General features: G+C 39.0%; 1 protein-coding gene across 1 annotated transcript in view; it reads left to right on the top strand.

Annotated features, from left to right (window-relative positions):
• LOC128018336 (actin filament-associated protein 1-like 2) overlaps positions 1–21428 on the top strand; it is a 44980-nt gene that overhangs the window by 2493 nt on the left and 21059 nt on the right. Inside the window, exons 2-3 of the mRNA XM_052603791.1 lie at positions 11276–11413; positions 12820–12953. Of these exons, the coding sequence (XP_052459751.1) occupies positions 11276–11413; positions 12820–12953 (272 nt within the window). The remainder of the gene's footprint in view (positions 1–11275; positions 11414–12819; positions 12954–21428) is intronic.

Raw genomic sequence — 21428 nt, 5'->3', positions numbered from 1 at the left:
TAAATTCAAGGCATTGATGTTTGCCTACAAAACTACCACTGGCTCTGCACCCATTTACCTAAATTCGTTACTTCAGACTTATGTGCCCTGTAAGGGAAACAGGTCAATTTAGCTCAGAGGGAATCATTTAAGATTTTAAAGGGAATTTGAACAGAATCACTGTTTCACGGCTGTTCACGGAGACGCCCTGCGATTCAGTGAACGAGCCGTTTAACATCAAATCTGCGCTGGATACTAATATCCAAACTATAGTGAAAACACTATTAATTAGCACAGTAACAAGATCGGCAGTTTAAGACATTAACTTGTAAGCACAAAACACAAGATACTTCTCTTTTCAATATGAATAAGGCTTTATTAGATAAATCTAAGACATATAAACTAATCTAACACATAAACACACGCACACACACATTCACACAAGTTGCAGGAAGATCGAAAGTTAGGGAAAGATGAGTTTAAGAGAATGGAAATATGGAATTCCAAGTTTACAGCAATACGTTAAATTGCATAGACATGAACAACCATCAATCACGTAATTAGCCCTTGCATTGAGTTCCTCAATGTGACTAAAATTATATTAGATACACCAGCACAACAAATATCTGGGGATACGTTGCCTTCGTTTCCTGTGAAAGGGACTCCCGTTGAAAGGGGTATCCCGGTGTCGCTGATTGGCTGGAAGTTCAGTCTCTGAAGTGACGTCTTGGGAAGCCCGTGGTTGTTGGGCGTTGGCTGAAAGTGCAGAGTCGTGTGCGCTGGTCGAAGTTGAACGGGCATCCGAGGTCAGGCTTTGGAGACTCGACGTTACAAAACTTAACTCAGAACATGAAACTCTCAAACGGAAAAAGAAAAGAAATAAAGTTTGACGAGACTAGGTTGTGTTCCTTCTCATCGTGGCATAGTAGCAGCAGGCAGGCCGAAGCACGCTGGAACCGCGCTCAAAGAACAATGATGACTAAACCGCATGGCTAGATGCTACAAGCTAGCAGAAGCATAGCTAGAGACTAGAAACAGACATGGCTAATAGCAGCAGCAAGGGACTAAAAGCAGACTAAAAGCAAGGCATGACTGATAGCACAAGCAATGCTCGAACTAAAAGCAAAATTTCATGGTGTCCAAAGTATTTAAACTTCCTTGTTGGCCACCCCTCAAATGTTGCCTTGACCAATCAGATATGGTCTTGAGTCTGGGGTATCATAAATCATTTGTTTATCTTACCAAGCATGTGGTTCTTGCCTCACAGGGTCTAATTTTGGACATGATTCCTATAACATGATTATGATATATTTTACAAATAAATGATTGTCAGGACAATATCAAGCAAGAAAATGTGATTATATCAATACTAGACATGACTATGTATCCTATAGTTATTAAAAGACATACACAATAAGTGATTATACATGATAGTCAAATGTGTGGGTTACACATAAATGAATATGGAGTTAAGCAATGGAATGATTCGTTTATAAGTCTTTTTTGAGTTCATTCTGGTCCATATATAATGTACAAAAAGCAGTTTCTTTGCCATTCTCTGGCGAAGGGACTTTTCTGTGAAGACAAAGGTTTAAAGCCCTTCCCCCTTAGGAATTTCAGTCTGGTTTCACTGGCTGGGGGGGGAAGTCAATGCAAGTATTTAACTTGATCTCCTGGGTTTACATGTGATGTCCAGCGTTGCATTTCAATCACGAACAATAAATTTGACAATCTCTTCTTCGAATTAAAATTGTCAATAATTGTTCTATTGGTGTTAATGTTGAAAGCTGTTGTGTGAACAAGTTGGTTGGTTGGTTATCTTGCTTGGTTCTTGTGGCACTAGAACTGATTTATGACTTCCTGAGGAGTTCGGCTCTCGTTTCAATGCACACAGCTCTGATAGACTCTTTAATTTGTCCGGTTCGACTCATTTCTGCTACAGCCCTCTAGAAGCTTGCGTTCTGCAAGTGAACGTCGCTTGATTGTGCCATCCCAAAGAAGCACTAAGTCACTTTTACGGACTTTTAAATTAAATGTTCCCTCCTGGTGGAATGACCTCCCTAACTCAATCCGAGCAGCTGAGTCCTTAGCCATCTTCAAGAATCAGCTTAAAACACATCTCTTCCATCTTTATTTGATCCTCTAACTTTAACACTCACTATTCTAATTCTATTCTTAAGAAAAAAAAATCTAACTACCTTTCTAATCTTTTTGTATTCTATTTTCTTTTCATTTATTATGCAATTGTATGTGTGTGTGTGTGTGTATGTGTAAAGACCTCTAACTAGCTTGCTCTATTGTTTTATTTTTATTTTTTATTCTGTTTTCTTTTTATTTATTATATTATTTAATATCCCATGCTACGTGTACTGTGTTAACCTAACTGAGACTTGTTATAGCACTTATATATCATTGCTCTTTTTGTTGTTTTTGATTGCTTCCACTGTCTTCATCTGTAAGTCGCTTTGGATAAAAGCGTCTGCTAAATGAATAAATGTAAATGAATAAATGTAAATGAATAAATGTAAATGTGTGTATATATATATATATATATATATATATATATATATATATATATATATATATATATATATATATTATATTTAGCTTGTATTACAAACCAGTACTTAACACTTTTTTTAAATGGATTGCTAGGGTGGGAATAGGAGGAATCTGTTGCAAGCAGATTCAAACCTGTGTTTTACACTTGAGCACCAAGGCTCTGGAAGTCGGAGTATATCTGAAGACAGAGACTCACCAGGACCCCTATGTTGTTCAGTCTCAGACCATGGAATGAAGGATCTGAAAACAGCGGAGCACACCTTTGTCTCCCTGAACTTCTCGATCACCGTCTCAACGGAAATACCAAAAAGTTCAGAGGGCGAAACCTAAACATAGAGAAGAAAGACACTTTTTTTTCTTCCTGATGTCTGCCAGGTTCATCCACAGATGTCTCTCCGCTACCACTATGGCCCCAATAGTCCTGCCCATGGCGGAGGTGGCCTGCTTGGTAGCCTGGAGAGAGATCTGTGGTGCGGCGCAGCTTGGCTACCTGATCAGGAAAAAGGCCCTTGCCTCTATCCAGGTCTGTTAATAGATCAGTCTGATATACTTGATATATGATATACACTACCATTGTGTGTAATAAAGCCACTGCCTGACCGGCTGCTACGTATGCCTTGTCATTTAAGCGAGATGAATTTCTTGAAGGGGCTTAGATGGCAAGGAGGGAGATTAAGAGAGGATGTCTCCCCGTCAGAAAGAAAGCTCTTTCTACAGGCCATTGTTAGCATCTTTGCCGTGGCGCAATCCACAACCTCCAACAGCTCTACACACGCAGGGCAGGAGAATTGTGAAGGCTCAGGCTCAGCCTCTGCTTCTTCACCATCCTCAAATATCTCCTGCTTTTCCTGGATGAAAACCCAGCAGAAGCCTCAGGATCAGAAAGTGTTAAATATATAACATCATCCTCCCGGGGCTCTCTCTCCTTCAGACAGATCCACATGTATACTTATGAGCTCATTCCCCTCCGTGCCTCAGCAGCGGCGGGTCCTGAACCGCGGGAAGCAGATGGCTGCCTTTTTTTTCCCTTTTTTCCCGGAAATAGAGACGAATGAGAGCGGAGCTTTTTAATTGAAAAAACGCTCACAATGCATGCAGATTGCCCCCTTAAAGATATCGCGTGCGTGCTCTTCACCCAAACAAATGACGCAAAGATTGTGTGTCATCAGGTGTCAAATAACACTGACACGGATGCACACATTGTCTAAACGCTTGCTAGTAGTCGCTATGATAGACAGAGAAAGATCGCCCTTACCAGTTCTTTCAGATGCATGTTTCAAACAGAACAGTCAGTGAAGACGAAGAAGAGAATGACGTGTTCTACCGGTGGCTGTTTATAGTCGCTCCGGTAGTTACGTCAAAGGCTGACACCGGCCAACACGTTGGTGTTTTTTTAATGTATGCTTCAGACACGGTTCACGACGAGGTGTTGCCAATAGCGACCCCTAAAGGATGCAGTTCGAAGTTCTCTTGAAAGGGAACAGGACTGAGAATGTATCATGATGTATCTGGCTGCAGTGGTCTTCCTCAAGATGCATGCCAACTGCTAGAGTGCAAAAAGTTAAGTTTTAATTAATATTTGCATAACATTAGAAATTAACAAACAGCAATGTTTCCATTGGTTCTGGCAGTCTAGTGCGTCTTTGTTGTGGTTGCTTTTGATCGTGCTGAGAACTAGTGTGTTACCATGCACCTCTCTTTGAGATCTCATTCATTTTTCTTTTTTCGGACAGAATTTCTATTGTGTCAGACAAAAGGGTCAGCTGTCAACAAGGGGTCAAATCAGTTGACCAGAGGTTATATACCGTTTTGAAGCAGTTTGGTCAGTAATGCAAAATGCCTCTCTGTGTCCCCACCAACACAAACACACAGAGTGGGTGTTCGAGGCATTTCCGAAATGTTGAGGACGCCCATGTGCCTCAGGGCATTAGTTTTGCTAATGAATCAAATGCAGAGGGTAGTCTCGCCCCCTCACAGAACATGACATCTCTACAATGAGCCTGAAGTCATGTTTGCATGAATATGAATGGAGCTACTGTTGTGTGAGAACATAAGATGAAGGGCTGATATTTTACACCGATTAGTAAAAAAAGCTAATCGTTTGTAGCTCATGCATGCAAAACATTTTTGTTAATATAAAGATGCAAACATGAAATTATGAGATTTACAAGCAAACACTCTCAAAGAATGAAACCATTTTTCTTTACTGTTCAGTCAAGGAGAGGAAAGGTTAAAAAAACGAGATTGAAATTACACAGTAAAACTAATTTTCCTTGTCAAACAGTTTATGGATGGTTTGTGTGAAATTGGTTCACAGGGGATTTACGCGGCAGTGGTCAACTGATGGCAAACAAAAGCAAGAAGGATTTTTAACTGACATATAATCAGCTGCACTTGAAGCTTTCGTAAACTGTATGCTGATAAGGAGAGAACCGCGGCATTGTGTGGGAACGTAATGACGTCTGCCGTTAATCAATCTGTGTATTAAAACATGTAAAACAGAAACATGAAAGGAATATTCTAAAAGCAACTCATGTAAACACCTTAATCATAATATTCTCTTATTCAGAATAAGGAAAATAATTAGATTCATGCTGTCGATGTAAACATACTCAGTGATGGGTAACTAATCAGATGGATCTGTAGAATATACAGTATATTCCACATAATTAGGACAGTTTGGTATCCAGTAGTGTGTGAGATGTCAGGGCTGTTCCAGTAATTAGAAACATACAGCGAGACGTACCATCAAGTCAAGGTTTTCCTCTTTAGGTTCTCCACAATAATAGCAAGGTACAGTAGTTTGCTCCTAAGAAAATAAATGTCCCAATAGGGGGGTTCTGCTGTGATGCCATAGAAGAACCACTTTTGGTTACTTTAAGAACTTTTCAGTGAACAGTACTTTAAAAAAAGATGTATGTCAAAGGTTCTTCATGGAACCATTGATGCCAATAAAGAACCTTTATTTGTAAGAGTGAAGAAAAGACTTCAGAAACAAAGGATCAGTAGAACCTCGAAGTGATAAAGGATTCGGGTCTGTGTGTGTTTGATTTCAACAGAAGCCAGAAGCTAGATTCTTTGACCTTTGAAGCAATGTTATAACAATGCACAATATTTATCCTCCACACATTTTACAGTTCCTGCACCAAGAGAGAAAGGGTGGGGTGACTTCTTAGCGGACAGTTGTTATTGGCTCAAGTCTATGAGAAACAGTGGAATGTCAAAGGAATCAAATGTGAAAATATCACAATAACACATGATATAGATTTTTTTTATTCTCACAAATGCAAATGAAGACTTTCATTGATCATCTGCTCAAAAATGTAAATTGGTCTAAAGTTGCCAATACAGTGTGGCAGTGAGAAATAGTGGATTTGGAGAAGAAAAGAGGGTAGTGTGAAGACTGAGACCTTGAGAATGAGAATGAGAAGGGCAGAGAGCCTCCGTCACAGTCAGTCATTGACATCTGGCTGGAGCTCTGTTTGCTTAATGACTTTACTGTTAGCACTTATTACCAGCTGTGTCATGTCTGAAGGTCAGTGTGTTCGATGAATGAAAACAGAAATCTCTTTTTTACAGGAAGCTTTCTGGAACAGGTGCTACTGTCTTTGCCATGTCCTTTACAGACCCAGTTTCCTGACGAAAAACTGCTTTTTAATATTTTCTGTATGATGTTTAACTGAGCTGTACGTTCACACAGTTTTTATTTGCATTCATTAGTTTTTATATTTATTTTTGTTTGCAAAATCCAAAGTTACTGAATAATATACATTCTGTTGTTTTGTAAATTCATTAGTAGGGCTGCCAAAGTTCACACGATGGAAATGCTTGATGGCAAGATGGTCTTTTTTTTATTAATTTTGTATTTATTCTTTTATTCAAATAAATAAATATATGTAAACATTTATATAAATCAAATAAAATGCATAATTTTGTTATACATAATATATAACTTATTATACCTCTTGTAAATCAATTTTCTAAATTAAAGTAATAATTTTTTTATTTATTTTAATTTTATTTATTTTGATGGCATAAAAACCTAATTCAAAGATTTATTTGAAATGTTTTTAAATTTACAATATCTAAGAAATATTTTTAAACTGCATAACAATATGTCAAAACTTTTTTTTTTTATACACAAACACAGACAAAAATCTCTTACAATATGTACAATATGGTGTGACTACCATTATTAATTAATTCCGAATTCATAATTCAAGATATTTTTAAAACACCTTTACATTTCTAATTTTTTTTTTAATAAATAAAAATTATTATTAGGAAAACTTCATTATTTTTTTAACTTGATGGTTATACCAAATGACATTTGAGGCAAGTCTTGTCAAGACAAAAATTTTTTTACTTTATCTTACAAATTTGTCTTTGACCAATTGATAAAATCTACACAATAGCAGCAAAAAGTCAGCAGATTCCATGAGGGCCTGCATATCTGTTAGTAATATATAGTAATATAGTGATTCTTAAAGATATTATAAATACCTCTATTTTTCTGGATGTGAGAAAGTTACATGAGTTGTGGTGGGATTTACTGCATTCTCATGGCTCTTGTTACAGTTCTGCGCTGCTGAGGCATTGTTAGATGTCTACTAGTACTAACCCATGACCCCGTATAAACCCATGGGAATTCAGATGTTTACTCCCAAGAGATGAAGCCACAGCTGGAGCCCTAAACCACCACTGCACCCTGCAGACATGGGACTGAGTTCAGAATAGACACAGTTGAGATGCTCAGCTCTGGGACCCTATTTGGAAAAAACAGACAGTGTGAACCGAGAGCAGTGGTTTGCACAGACCAGAAGTTCAGTTTCTGTTCAAGCTCAGAAGTTTATAAAAGTATCGAAATGCATTTGTGTTTTATTTGACCAACCTTGTTCTGGATGATAACAATAAGCATCATTCACTATAGGTGCAAATGTCATGTGCATGCAAATATTTATTGAGTGAGTGAGACCCTCAGTGGTACTTATTTAAACAGATTTTTTTTTCTCTAGTCAAAGCTACTGATTTTCTATTGACTGCAGGTTTCAGTGAGATTTGATTCTAAAGAAAAGTCAATGAGACACATGCATTGAAACTTCACCGTTTGAATCCTGTGATCCTTTCGCCAGCAAATGATAAAAGCTCATCCTCGGATAAGGAGCCACGTTTGCACTTTTCTTCTGTCTATGGCCTGCGGAAACCCTCTAAACCCTTTGGGGAAGTCGTGGCCTAATGGTTAGAGGGTTGGACTCCCAATTGAAAGGTTGTGAGTTTGAGTCCCGGGCCGGCAGGAATTGTGGGTGGGGGTAGTGCGTGAACAGCTCTCTCTCCACCTTCAATACCATGACTTAGGTGCCCTTGAGCAAGGCATCGAACCCCCAACTGCTCCCTGGGCGCTGCAGCATAAATGGCTGCCCACTGCTCCGGGTGTGTGTGTGTGTGTGTGTGTGCATTTCGGATGGGTTAAATGCAGAGCACAAATTCTGAGTATGGGTCACCATACTTGGCTGAATGTCACTTCACTTTCACTTAAAGGGTTAGTTCGCCCAAAAATGAAAATTATGTCATTAATAACTCACCCATATGCTGTTCCAAACATGTAAGGCCTCCTTTTATCTTCGGAGCACAGTTTAAGATATTTTAGATTTAGTCCGAGAGCTCTCAGTCCCTCCATTGAAGCTGTGTGTACGGTATACTGTCCATGTCCAGAAAGGTAAGAAAAACATCATCAAAGTAGTCCATGTGACATCAGAGGGTCCGTTAGAATTTTTTGAAGCATCGAAAATACATTTTGGTCCAAAAATAGCAAAAACGACGACTTTATTCAGCTTTGTCTTCTCTTCCGTGTCTGTGTGAGAGAGAGTTCAAATCAAAGCAGCTGGATTTCCGGTTTGCGAACGAATCATTCAGTTCACCAAATCGAACTGAATCGTTTTAAACGGTTCGCATCTCTAATACGCATTAATCCACAAATGACTTAAGCTGTTAACTTTTTTAATGTGTCTGACACTCCCTCTGAGTTCAAACAAACCAATATCCCGGAGTAATTCATTTACTCAAACAGTACATTGACTGAACTGTTGTGATGAACACCGAGCCGAGCCAGATAACGAACAATAGACTGACTCGTTCACGAGTCAAGAACCGGTTGCATCGGTGTTCGGATCACCAGTAGTTCTTTCGGACAGTTCGATTCAATAAACAGGTTGAAGAAAACGGTTCACCAGTTCTTTTGCGCTCGACGTAATGGCGTCATTGGCGATGATTGCCCTTGATTCAAGCCTTCGGTTTACCCGCGCTCATAACACTAGCACAGAATCAGTTCAGAATCAATCACCAAAAGAATCAGTTCAGTTCAGACGCTCTGTGTGTCGGTCTTCTTCACACTGAATCACTCATGCGCAGTATCATCAGCTCCTCGGTTCACGTCGGACACATCGGACACGTCTGACAGAAATGGTTCTTCACTTGTGAACGAGTCAGTCTATTGTTCGTTATCTGGCTCGGCTCAGGATATTGGTTTGTTTGAACTCAGAGGGAGTGTCAGCCACATTAAAAAAGTTAACATCTTAAGTCATTTGTGGATTAATGCGTATTAGAGATGCGAACCGTTTAAAACGATTCAGTTCGATTTGGTGAACTGAATGATTCGTTCGCGAACCGGAAATCCAGCTGCTTTGATTTGAACTCTCTCTCACAAAGACACGGAAGAGAAGACAATGCTGAATAAAGTCGTCGTTTTTGCTATTTTTGGACCAAAATGTATTTTCGATGCTTCAAAAAATTCCAACGGACCCTCTGATGTCACATGGACTACTTTGATGATGTTTTTCTTACCTTTCTGGACATGGACAGTATACCGTACACACAGCTTCAATGGAGGGACTGAGAGCTCTCGGACTAAATCTAAAATATCTTAAACTGTGTTCTGAAGATAAAAGGAGGCCTTACATGTTTGGAACAGCATATGGGTGAGTTATTAATGACATAATTTTCATTTTTGGGCGAACTAACCCTTTAAATTCCCTCCGACTTGCTTTACTGTTAGTCGTTTAACTTGCTGCATTAGAATAACATTATCTGATTAGTTTGCTAGCTTAGCAAATACTAGTCAGTTAGCCTGCTATAGTATCCTACCACTAGCATGCTTTCAGAGTGACCTTTTCTACAAAATCAGTCTTAAGTCGCTGGGGTATATTTTCAGAAATAGCCAATAAAACATTGTATGGGTCAAAAATATTGATTTTTCTTTTATGCCAAAAATCATTAGGATATTAAGTAAAGATGTGAAGATATTTTGTAATTTCCTACTATAAATATATAAAAACGTAATTTTTGATTAGTAATATGCATTGCTAAAGATTCATTTAGACAACTTTTAAGGCGATTTTATCAGTTTATTATCGATTTTTTTTTTGCACCCTCAGATTCCAGATTTTCAAATAGTTGTATCTCAGACAAATATTGTTAGATCCTAATAAGCCATTACATCAATTGAAAGCTTATTTATTCAGCTTACATGTGATGTATAAATATCAGTTTTGAAAAATGGACACTTCAGACTGGTTTTGTGGTCCAGGGTCACATATTTTAAATGCATTTAATTAAACACCTGCCTGTCTCTGAGTTTGAGCAATAATAACATTGCTCAAACAGCATGGACTTCGAGAAACAGGCTGGGAGAAAGTGTCAAATGATGTGAAAGAGAGTGAGAGAGGACTGAGAGCAGCACAAAGGCCCACTGATGTGTGTGTCTGTGTAATATACACAGTGTGTGGAGTCTGTGTGTGTTTACTGTGGCAAGGGCTCGAACAGTGGCCTGGTTGTCTGTAGCCAACGTAATAAGGGCAAGACAGAGAGCAGGCCTCGATTTAAACCATTATAAAACAGGTAGAGGCCTCTTTTCCTCCTCAAGTCACCTAATATCACAGCAGGATCGAAAATCTGTAGGCACTGTTTACAATTCCAGCCATTCCAGATGTTCGAAATGCATTTGATTCAATATTGAAATGACTCTTGAAGCCTCGGCGTGTGTGGATACGAGTCTAATGTGATGAATGGCTTCCGCTGCAGGAATGCTCTCTAACCTTGTTATAAAGTCACTTTAGTATAAATAATGCAAAGCAGCATGGAGCAGCACACGTATATAGCTGAGAGAGTAAATAAATCAGCAGTTTAGGAGTCCTCCGCTTCGGTCATAATATCTGCGTCTTGAAGGAATGATTGAAAATCTCACCTAATTCAATCAGCATGGCTGTTTATTTGAGTGGGTTAATAAATTGAACACAGATCGCTCCTGTAAACAGAGATGTAGCTATTACAGGTTAGTCAGACTGCATTCATAGTTTCTGACTGCATTCATGTTTGTTCATTTTGGATGTAGATATATTCATAACTTCATAACATAGCTCTTTCCCCTTCATGTGCATTTGGACATATTTGGATGTTTCTTCAACTACAGCACTTTTAAGGCAGATTTAAACTCTCTGCTTTTTGTTAAATAAATTGAAATTGCTTTTGGAAACTTGTCATCATGCCTTCGTCTAATTAAATTACAAAAGTTGCAGGCAAAGACATTGAAAATTTTAATCCATCCATTAAATAAATATTAACAGTATCAGTTTGAGAGAAAATATGGGACGTGCAAAGAAAAGAGAGAAAAATCAAGGGGTATAAGTGTGAAAATGATTTGTTTATTGATACATAATGAATTATTTCTGTGATTTTGCAGTGCTGGCGCGGCTGGTTTCAGACCTGCAGGCGTTCTTGCTGCTTCTGGACAGTGAGAATCTCAGTTATATCGCTCAGGCCCAGAAAAAATCCCTCTCAGAGCTGCTAAATAAACTACAGGACAACAAGGACGCACCAGGTAACTACTTGATTATATGAAGTCTATTTGTAATGGTGAGAATTTATTATGTTTTTGAAATTTGCTCACTATGTATTAGATCAAAAATCCAGTAAAAACTGTAATATTGTGAAATATTATTAAAATTTAAAATAACTGTTTTATATTTTAATATATTATAAAATGTAATTTATTATTGTGATGCAAAGCTACATTTTCAGCATCATTTCTCCAGTCTTCATTGTCACACGATCCTTCAGAAATCATTCTGATGTGCTGATTTGATGCTCAAGAAACATTTCTGTTTATTATCAGTGTTGAAAACATTTTTGAGGAAACTGTAATTTTTTCAGGATTCTTTGATGAATAAAAAGTTTAAAAGAACAGCGTTTATTTGAAACAGGAATCTTCTTCAATGTCTATATGTGACCCTGGACCACAGAACCAGTCATAAGGGTCAATTTTTCGAAATTGAGATTTAAATATCTTCTGAAAGCTGAATAAATAAGACTTCCATTGATGTATAGTTTGTTAGGATCGGACATTATTTGGCCGAGATGCAACTATTGCTGGAAATCTGGAATTTGAAGGTGCAAAAAAATTACCTTTAAAGTTGTCCAAATCAAGTTCCTAGCAATGAATATTACTAATCAAAAATTAAGTTTTGATATACTCACAGTAGGTAGTTTTCAAAATATCTTCATGGAACATGATCTTTGCTTAATGTCCTAATGAATTTTGGCATAAAAGAAAAATAATAATTTTGACCCATACAATTATTTGCTGTTTCTACAAATGTACTCCATTGAGTTTTGTCACACACACACACACACACACACACATACATATATATATATATATATATATATATAGAGAGAGAGAGAGAGAGAGAGAGAGAGAGAGAGAGAGAGCTTATATATGTAATGTTGAAATGTTTGTTGATTATAATGATTAATTTTTGATCCAGCTTTTTTCATTTCTAGGTGATTTTTAGTATCTTGTTTAGTATCAGTATACTTGTTGATCTTTAATGGTAATTAAATTCCACCATACAAAGAGTGCACTTTTGTTAAACATCCCACCTGTGAACTACCGCTGCAGCACAGCTCCAACAAAGCCATCGTGTTTTATATGATTTCTGATACTGTCTGAGATCCACCTGCAGCTGTAGAGACTGAGCTGAACTGACAGTGCAGGGTCACAGAGAGGTCGAGAGGGACAGATGTTCATTTCAAAGACCGCTGCTCTCATGTAACCCTTACATATAAAAAAGGTCATCTTTACCATCTTTCCTGCTACATCTTTAAGACTTTTACATGTAAATTACTTCTGTTATGAAAGGCTAAACTCTTCATAATGCAGTTTATAGCCTATTTTGAGTTCATTTCTGTGTAAATAAATGAAGATTGTATGTGTTGTATGTTTAGCAGAGGATGCGGAGTACATGATTATGAACTGTCCCTCTGGAGGCCCCAGTGATCTCAGGGAAAGCACCACAGCTGAGGCTCATTCGGCAGAGGAAACTCTTTCAGTCAGCTCTACTGACCTCCTGCAGCCCGGGGTGAGTCCAGCCCTCCTGCAGGAACCACTACATGATATTAGAACACTTAATGAAACATTTATTGACATGGTATGAGCTCTAAATATGATCTTACAGCTTTTTTGGCTTGTCAAAGAAGAGGGATTTTTTATTTGGTATGCAAGCCCATTTTACATGCAAAGCAAATATTGAGTTGGAGTGGACCCTGTTTACATAAAACACATTCCTAGTCTTATCGTGCAGCATTCCTCTGTTCATAGTCAGTTTTCCAAAGAAAAAAAGTTTGTCTTTCTAATCTTCCATCAGAATGTAATAACTGCTGCAGTCACATGACGTCACCAGCCCCTTTTGTCATTTTTATTAGTTTTTTTTTTCTATTTCTATTTCTATTTTTATTTCAGTCTTAGTAGTTCTATTGTATTGACTATTTAATTTTTAGTTTAAGTTTTAGTAATTTTGTTTCTAATTAGCTTCCTTTTTTCCAGTTTAATGTAGGTTTAATGTTGTAACTCTGAAGTCTTGTTTGCAGGCAGGCCAGACCAGACTGGAGGCCTTAATAAATGAAAGTGTTATCGTTCGACTGCAGAAGTGTACAAATCTTATGCTTGTGTTTTTACCAGCCTTTATTACAGTTAACAAATACTTTTCTCCTATACAGCTTTGCAAAACAACATTGTGGCGTATGCCAACATTGTGTGAATGAACACCTGCTGCCATTCTCAGGCATTAAAAATGGTTTTATGTTCTTGTGGGTGTTTGAATCACGTCGGAGAAATCCAGAAATGCATTAAATGCATTAGTGTTCCTGTAGCTCAATTGGTGGAGCACTGCGCTATCAAGTGCAAGGATGGGGGTTCGATTCCCCGGGAACACATGATAGGTAAAAATTTAGAGCCTGAATGCACTGTAAGTTGCTTTGGATAAAAGCATCTGCTAAATGCATAAAGTTAATTTTAATTTAATTATAATGTTATTCAGCCCAGTGACAGTGCAAACAACACCGTGTAAATGTCCTAAAGCGGTCATATGACATGCTAAAAATAACATTATTGTGTAATTGGTGTACTGCAATGTGTTTATGTGGTTTAAAGTTAAAAAAACACATTATTTTGCATATAATGTACATTACTGTTGCTCCTCTATGCCCCGCCTTTCTGAAACATATAGTTCTTTACAAAGCTCATCATTCTGAAAAGTGAGGTGTGCTCTGATTGGCCAGCTATCCAGATCACTGTGATTGGCTGAATACCTCAAGCGTGTGACGGAAATCTTGCACCCCTTAACATACTGTGATACCGTGTGTCCCGGCGCGATGAGAGAACCAGTAAAACCCACAGCTGACATAATTACTGATTATAATGACTTATACTGTCTTTTGTACACGTTGCATTGCATATCGCGCTACATAAACATAAAACCATGTCTGCATTTATGATCAGAGGAATGACAAACAACAAGCGCTACTCTACACTGCTCAAAACTCATGTTTGAATCAAATATGACATTGTAGGCTACTCTCCCAGGAAACAGTCATTGTCCTTTACAAAATGCGCTGCACACATCTGAATGTTTGGGTTGGACTGTTCTGGAACAGTGTTGTAAATACAGCTTAACCACTGATTTCTAGTCGTGTCCTTTTTTTACGAGGCCAAACAAAGTAGCTTCGCATTCACAACAAAATTCAAAGATGAATGTCATATTGGCTAAAGCAACAAATCTATGTGCCTCTATGTATTTGACAGTTGTTTGGGATGTCGATGTATAATGTAATGAATACCTTTAAAGCATCACGTGATGTGTACTTTAGAGTACACTAGTGTTTGATGGTGTTGTAATGTCTTCTCTGAGCCACACTACAGTTTGTACTTGTGCTCTGATGTGTATTTTAAGAGACACTTGCTCTATGGCCATAATAACAGGGCAGAAGTTAGGCTGCACACTAGCGGTTACGAGCCCAGGGCACCGGGTTGGAGCAGGGCTTGTGTTGTGGCCACCTGATGAGTATCTCCCAGCTTCAGCGCAGCCTCGCTGTGGTCTTGAACCCTCATCTCACCCAAGGGTTGAGCAGGGCATGGGGTCAGAGGTCAAATCCTGCCTCGTAACCAAGGTTTTTCAAGTGGGCAACCACATATGAACAACAGAGACAGGAAGAACTGAGAGGGAAGAGCAGTGCTGGATGAAGAAACACTATGAAAACACACTCATAAGAAGGAGACACAGGGCAGTTGTTACGACCACATAAGTGAAATTCGTGAAATTCTGTGCTCAAAAAAAGTATTTTGTCAATGGAGTAGTGGTCAAAAGCTTAATTGCATGACTATACAGTACTTGAACCTCTTGTGATGTCTGTGTGGGGGATATCTTTCGCTTTCACGCAAAATTCCCAATCGAGTTGATTCCTGTTGAAATTGAATTTGGATTTCCGCCTGTGATGTGCCAAACAATGGTAAATGTGACTTTAGATTTATCTTTGTTAAACTGTGGTTATTTGAGTTGTGCTGCACTGGTTTCTGTGAAGAACAGCAAGAATATTTGGGAGTATGTTGACTCTGGCTTTTGTTTGTTTGTGTAATGTACTCTGTAATCTGTAAGATGATGTCCTTCCACTAAATCTTTAAAATAAAAAACATTGTTTCCTCTTTCTGGCAGAAAAGGTTTAAATAAACAAATTAAATAACATTCCCTGACTCATAATGAACAGATAAAGGAGGCAACTGTTTAATCCTGTTTTCCAAGGGGAAATTCCAAGGATTTCTTAAAGGAATAGTTCAGGAATAGTTTTAGAACTTCAGGTTAAAGTAAATAAAAATGAGCTTGAATAAAATAGATTTACTTTTTATATATATTTTACATTTTTCTATATGTATATCTAAAGTGCCCCTGTTATGCCTTTTGGACTATTAACGTTCATGCAGTGTGTCATGTAGCTGTATGTGAACATAAACTATCTGCAAAGTTGTGAAGCCCACAGTGCACGATAGATAAAATTATTGTCAGTCAAAAAAAAGTCGATTCACTATCACCGAAACGAGTCGTGAAGAAATTAAATCTTAATATGTTACGCCTCTATGTCACAAAGTAACACATTAGCATATTGACCCCCGCGTTTTAGGTCGCCAACTTGCCTTTCCACAAACACAGTAAAATTTCTGTGTGGTTAACATTATTTTGAGAAAGCGCTGTATCCTACGCTGTGAGAGTAAATTTGTTTGATCACATCTCATAATTACCACAATCTTGTCATATCGTGATTTATTAAAAATAAACTTGGCATAAATAAGGATGCAATGTACGGATAAAGCATGCGTATGAACTCTTTTTCATGGAGTGAGACAATTAATGAAGTAATGAAGTTTTAATGACAGCGAGGAGTGCTTTAGGTGCACAATAATTAATCTTTAAACTAAACTACAGATTACATGTTATGAGAAATATTTTAGCGAGAACAATGATCGATGATGCGCATTTGATGCGATATTATGGTGGATTACTGTACAACCACAGCTGCACGGAGGTGTTAATGTCATGTAAATCTCTACAACATTATGAAAAATTCCACTATATTTAAAGGAAATAACTAGGAGAAAACGGTAAGATTTACATGTTTCCTTTTTACAATACTTTGTCAGTGATGTGCTGAATCAGACAATACACCGCAATAAACATGGTCTTATCTGTTTCCACTAAAATCTTATCAGCAAATCTGCATACATTTAGTATTAAATAATTCAAATTCTATTTGGCCAATGTAAAATAATGAGATCATCTAAAATATATCTGAGAACTACTTGAAACCATTTAGTTTTTATGGATATTTTCACATATTTATTCTAAAACATAGCAAGGATACTATTTCCCTACTGTCTCAGTGTTAAACATGGTGTCAAGGCATGGGAATTCGCATGGAAATGATATGCAGATGAGGTTTTGCATAGCAAAACTAGGCATTTTAAGCTCCATATATGGTGATTTTGGGGAGGAGACGAGGTGGAGACCCACGTACGCACAATCTCCCCCTGACTGGGATTTATAAAGGGATTTTTGCACAGGTTCTGGTGTACTTATGGTTTTATAAATCTGAAAACTTTTGGACATACACAAAATCTAGCTATTGTGCCTATGTAAAATTTTAGGATGAAATCTACGGAGAGTTTTATTAATGAGACCCCAGGGCTGTCATTCCGCCATGACAATTTCCGTTTTGTTTCAGACACGCACTGTATGCTGTAGACCAATCACAAAGGACTGCACCATTTGACCAATCACACCAGTCAGGGCTCACGGAAAGGATGGGTTTAAAGAGACTGATTCTTTGAACTGCTTTGCACGTGTAACGTGGAGTCAGAGACATTCGGATCCATTTCCAGTATTTTATTAAGAGAATGGTCAGACAGTAATCAAATATGTCAAGGAATATCCAAAATCAGTATCAGTACCAAGCAGAGTTCGGGGCAGGCGACAGAGAATCACAGGCAGTAACACAATCCAAAATCAAACACGGAAAGAACAAACACTAGGGAAATGCTCGGAAATGCTAGACGGGGCTAAACAAGACTTCGCAATCATTAGCCGTGTTTCCACTATCGAGCTAGGACCGGGCGTGCTAGTGCGTGCCAGGGCCAGTCGCGTTTCCACAGTCACTTCCGGGGCTTGATCGTGCCTCGCCGGGGCTTCCTCGGGGCCAACGGCCAGGTTTCTTCGGCCTGACGAAATCCTTGGGCCAAAGCGGGCCAGCTGGGGCTAGAGGAGGGGTTATGAACAAAGGCGGAGTTTCTCCGTGTCTGGAGAGCGTCAGCGCGGATCATTTCAAAAAGATAACAGCTTTAACAGCAGCATTAAAGACTTTTTAAAATCAGTTGAGCTCAAAACTCACTCTTAGTTGGCAGCAAGTGTTTGAAATAACTTGATCCGATGTGGATTATAATCATTAAACAAGGCAGAAATATTTATAAGCGATGAAAAAGACTATGCACGCTAAACATTAACGTTACCATAGTAAACATGGTAAAAATGACCGCTTGGATAAATCAGACGTCAGCTTCTTATTCTCTATCACAATTGTGTATTTATTAAGTAACATTTTATCTGTCGTCTCGTTTCGTGAGTTTAGCTCCACGTTGCATATCATCAAAATATAATAATCATTTTTGTTTGGGAGCTTTTATAAAAATAGTGAGTCTGCGCTGAGGATCATTTCAGAAAGATAACAGCTTTAACATCAGCATTGAACACTTTTTTAAATAAGTCGAGCTCAAAACTCTCTTCCAGTCAGCAGCGAGTGTTTGAAATAACTTGATCTGTGGATTATAATCACTAAACAAGGCAGAAATATTTATGAGCGATGAAAAAGATATGCACGCTAAACTTGTTACCATAGTAAACATGGTAAAATATGACCGCTGGAAGAAATCAGACGTCAGCTTCTTATTCTATATCACAATCGTGTTTTTATTAAGTAACTTAATATTATCTGTCACAAGCCTCGTCTCGAGAGTTTAGCTCAAGGTGCCTATCATAAAAGAATATAGCCTAATAATGTTATAATATAATGTTATGTTATCATTCATTCTAAATGTGACGGCTACTGTGGCTAATAAACAGAAACAGACTTGACTGAACAAGCAGGCTATTTTCATGAGCGTTAAAAATAAATAAATAAAATAGAAATAAGTGTATTTATGTGTGAATAATTTTGAGTCCTGATAAATTAAAACAATATGATCAATGTATCACTTATTCTATAGTTAAAACATCGATGGTTTTGAATTTGAATATATAACAAAGCATGCAAACAAACGGCCGCTTTTATCATCTTCGTTTTGTGATCGCGCATGTTTCAGTGACCTATTTCTTAGTTTTCTGATAACTTCTCTTTGTTGGTGAAATTTTGAGGTTGCATGACGTTGTTCTGAGAGGCGTGTAAAGGGCGTGTTTTAGTGACGTGCAGCGGTGCTTCAAGCTCCACTGTGGAAACCCTGCGCTATTCTGGCCTCGGTGCTACTGGCCCGGAGCTATGAGCCCCGCCCGGCCCGCTTTAAGCCCTGGCTCGCCCTGGCCCGACAGTGGAAATGCGGCTATTGAGAGTCCAAACATAGTATCTACAGGGGAGTGGTAATGAGGAACACCTGGTGGTGATTAGCCCTATGCATGGGATTCTGGGAAATGCAGTTGGAAATGGGAATGGACAAAATGCCAGAGTCCTGAGTGGAGTGCCCTCTACTGGAGTTCATGGGCACTCCAGCTGACGATTATGACACAGCTCCACAGCTGAGCAGATGAGAAAGAAGCCTACAAGGGCGGAGCAGAGGACCACCACAGTCAATCAGATGGGACAGAAGCCCATCGACAGCCTCCATGGCTGTGACAGGATAGAACGAGAGCTCATAGACAGCCTCCATGGCCATGACCGGACAAGAGGGGAGTTCGTGGATTGCCTCCGTGGCCATGACAGGACAGACAGTGAGTTCGTGGATGGCCTCCGTGGCCATGATAGGACAGACAGTGAGTTTGTGGATAGCTTCTGTGACCATGATAAGACAGAACGTGAGTTTGTGGATGGCCTCTGTGGCTGAGACAGGACAAGCAGTGAGTTACTGAGTGGCCTCCATTGCCGTAACATGACAGGCAATGAGTTCATAGACGGCCTCCATAGCCATGACAGGACACAACGAGAGTTCATGGATGGATACTACTGACACCTCCGAAAGGTTATGCAGCAGTTGCCGCCACCTCTGGAGGTTCACGGCAGTAACAGTCTCCTTGACAGCAACACAACAGGCTGTGAGAACATTGCTGGGTTTAACCGACAGGATGAGACGAGGTTCTGGAAGTTCAGCTGAGATGCGACTTGACTCTGGAAGATCAGCTGAGGTGTGACTTGTCTCTGGAAGATCAACGGGGACTTGACCTGACTCTGGAAGATCAACGAGGACTTGACCTGACTCTGGAAGATCAGTGGTGACTTGACCTGACTCTGGAAGATCAGCGGCGACTTGTCCAGACTCTGGCCAGCTGTGGCTGCCATTTCGTGCAGTGGCTTTGGGCTGGTGGCCATCTTGTGACGTGGCGTTGGGCTGGCGGCCATCTTCTGCAGTGGTGCAAGTGGTTCAAGCTCTGCTGCTGACTGCACGTTCTTTGGGGTTTCAACGCTGTCATCTGTCTCTCCCACAGTGAACAGAGAGTCACATAACATCAGTGCATAGTCCATGATGTCCCTTAAACTGTCATTAAACTCACCTCTAGGTAACCATGACTTAATTGGGTCATTGAGTCCAAAACGGAACAAGTCCTTAAACAAAATATCATCATAGAGTGGTACTTGATAGGATAACTCACGGAACTGTTGAACATACTCTTCAGTAGATAGGCCTCCTTAACGAAGGTGCAATAGCTGATCTACTGGGTCAATGATAGAGCTGGATAGTTGACACACTGTAAGGTGGAGTCAGAGACGTTCGGATCCATTTGCAGTATTTTATTAAGAGAATGGTCAGACAGGTAGTAATCAGAGCACAGTGTCATGTATGTCAAGAAAACTCGGCAGGAACTTTACCCAGGAACTAGGAACTTTGGCCTGGTACTCGGTGTGTTTCCACCAGAGGAACCAGGAACTAAATAAAGTTCTGAGTAAAGAAATGCCCCTCAGAAAGTCCCTGCTGGCGAGGTAGTACTTTTTCAAAGTTCCGGAACTTTCGGGGGCAGGGCTTAGGCCCTAAACATCCTGGATGGTTTAGTTCACGCAGCATTGGTTGGGTTCAACCACCATTTAGTTTTGGGTAAATCTAACAGGTTATCTTTGGTCTGTATTCAATTTATCTATATGTAAAAAAAAAAAAAAAAAAGGCAAATGTATATAATATTTTGTTTCATTGTAATGGCTGTATATATACACCCTGAACTAAGTACATTTCTGCAGCTGTTATTATGTTTAAATGAAAACGAAAGCAGGGTATTTTATATCCTATTTCGTTTTATTGTAAATATACAGAGGAAAATTGCAGTTGCCAAGATGAGCTGACTGATGTTATCAAGTACGCTGCTGTTTTCAGAATTACCGGACTTGCGTCTTCGCGGACATCACACTCCCGAGTCGAATGCACAAAGTCTGAACTACCGAGGATTAAGAACTACCTAATCTTCCCGGTACTTTACACCGCGGCTGAAATGCAGAAAGCAACAGATCTGGGGGGAAAAAAGTTCCTGGTACAAATGTTCCGGGTAATTTCAGTGAAAATGCGGCACATGATGACTATGACATGAAATGTGCTGCAAAATGTCTTCAGATTTTTATTTTTTTTATTTCACTAAATAAATAAGGACAGAATTGTGATCTCTAATGACATCACTGTATTTCCTCTGCTCTGTTTTCTTATAACAACCCAGCATGGACATTTCTAGATCACAGCAATTACGTGCAATAGGAAGTTCACCTAATTTCAGAACCCTGAGCAAAATCAAAAGCCTGTTTGAAAAAGATTTAGGGGAAGGAAGTGAGGG

This window comes from Carassius gibelio, chromosome A8 (assembly GCF_023724105.1).
Source record: "Carassius gibelio isolate Cgi1373 ecotype wild population from Czech Republic chromosome A8, carGib1.2-hapl.c, whole genome shotgun sequence".
In the NCBI taxonomy this organism is placed as follows: Eukaryota; Metazoa; Chordata; class Actinopteri; order Cypriniformes; family Cyprinidae; genus Carassius; species Carassius gibelio.
The sequence above is the reverse complement of the archived record's forward strand: the minus strand, read 5'-3'. Positions and strand labels throughout refer to the sequence as shown.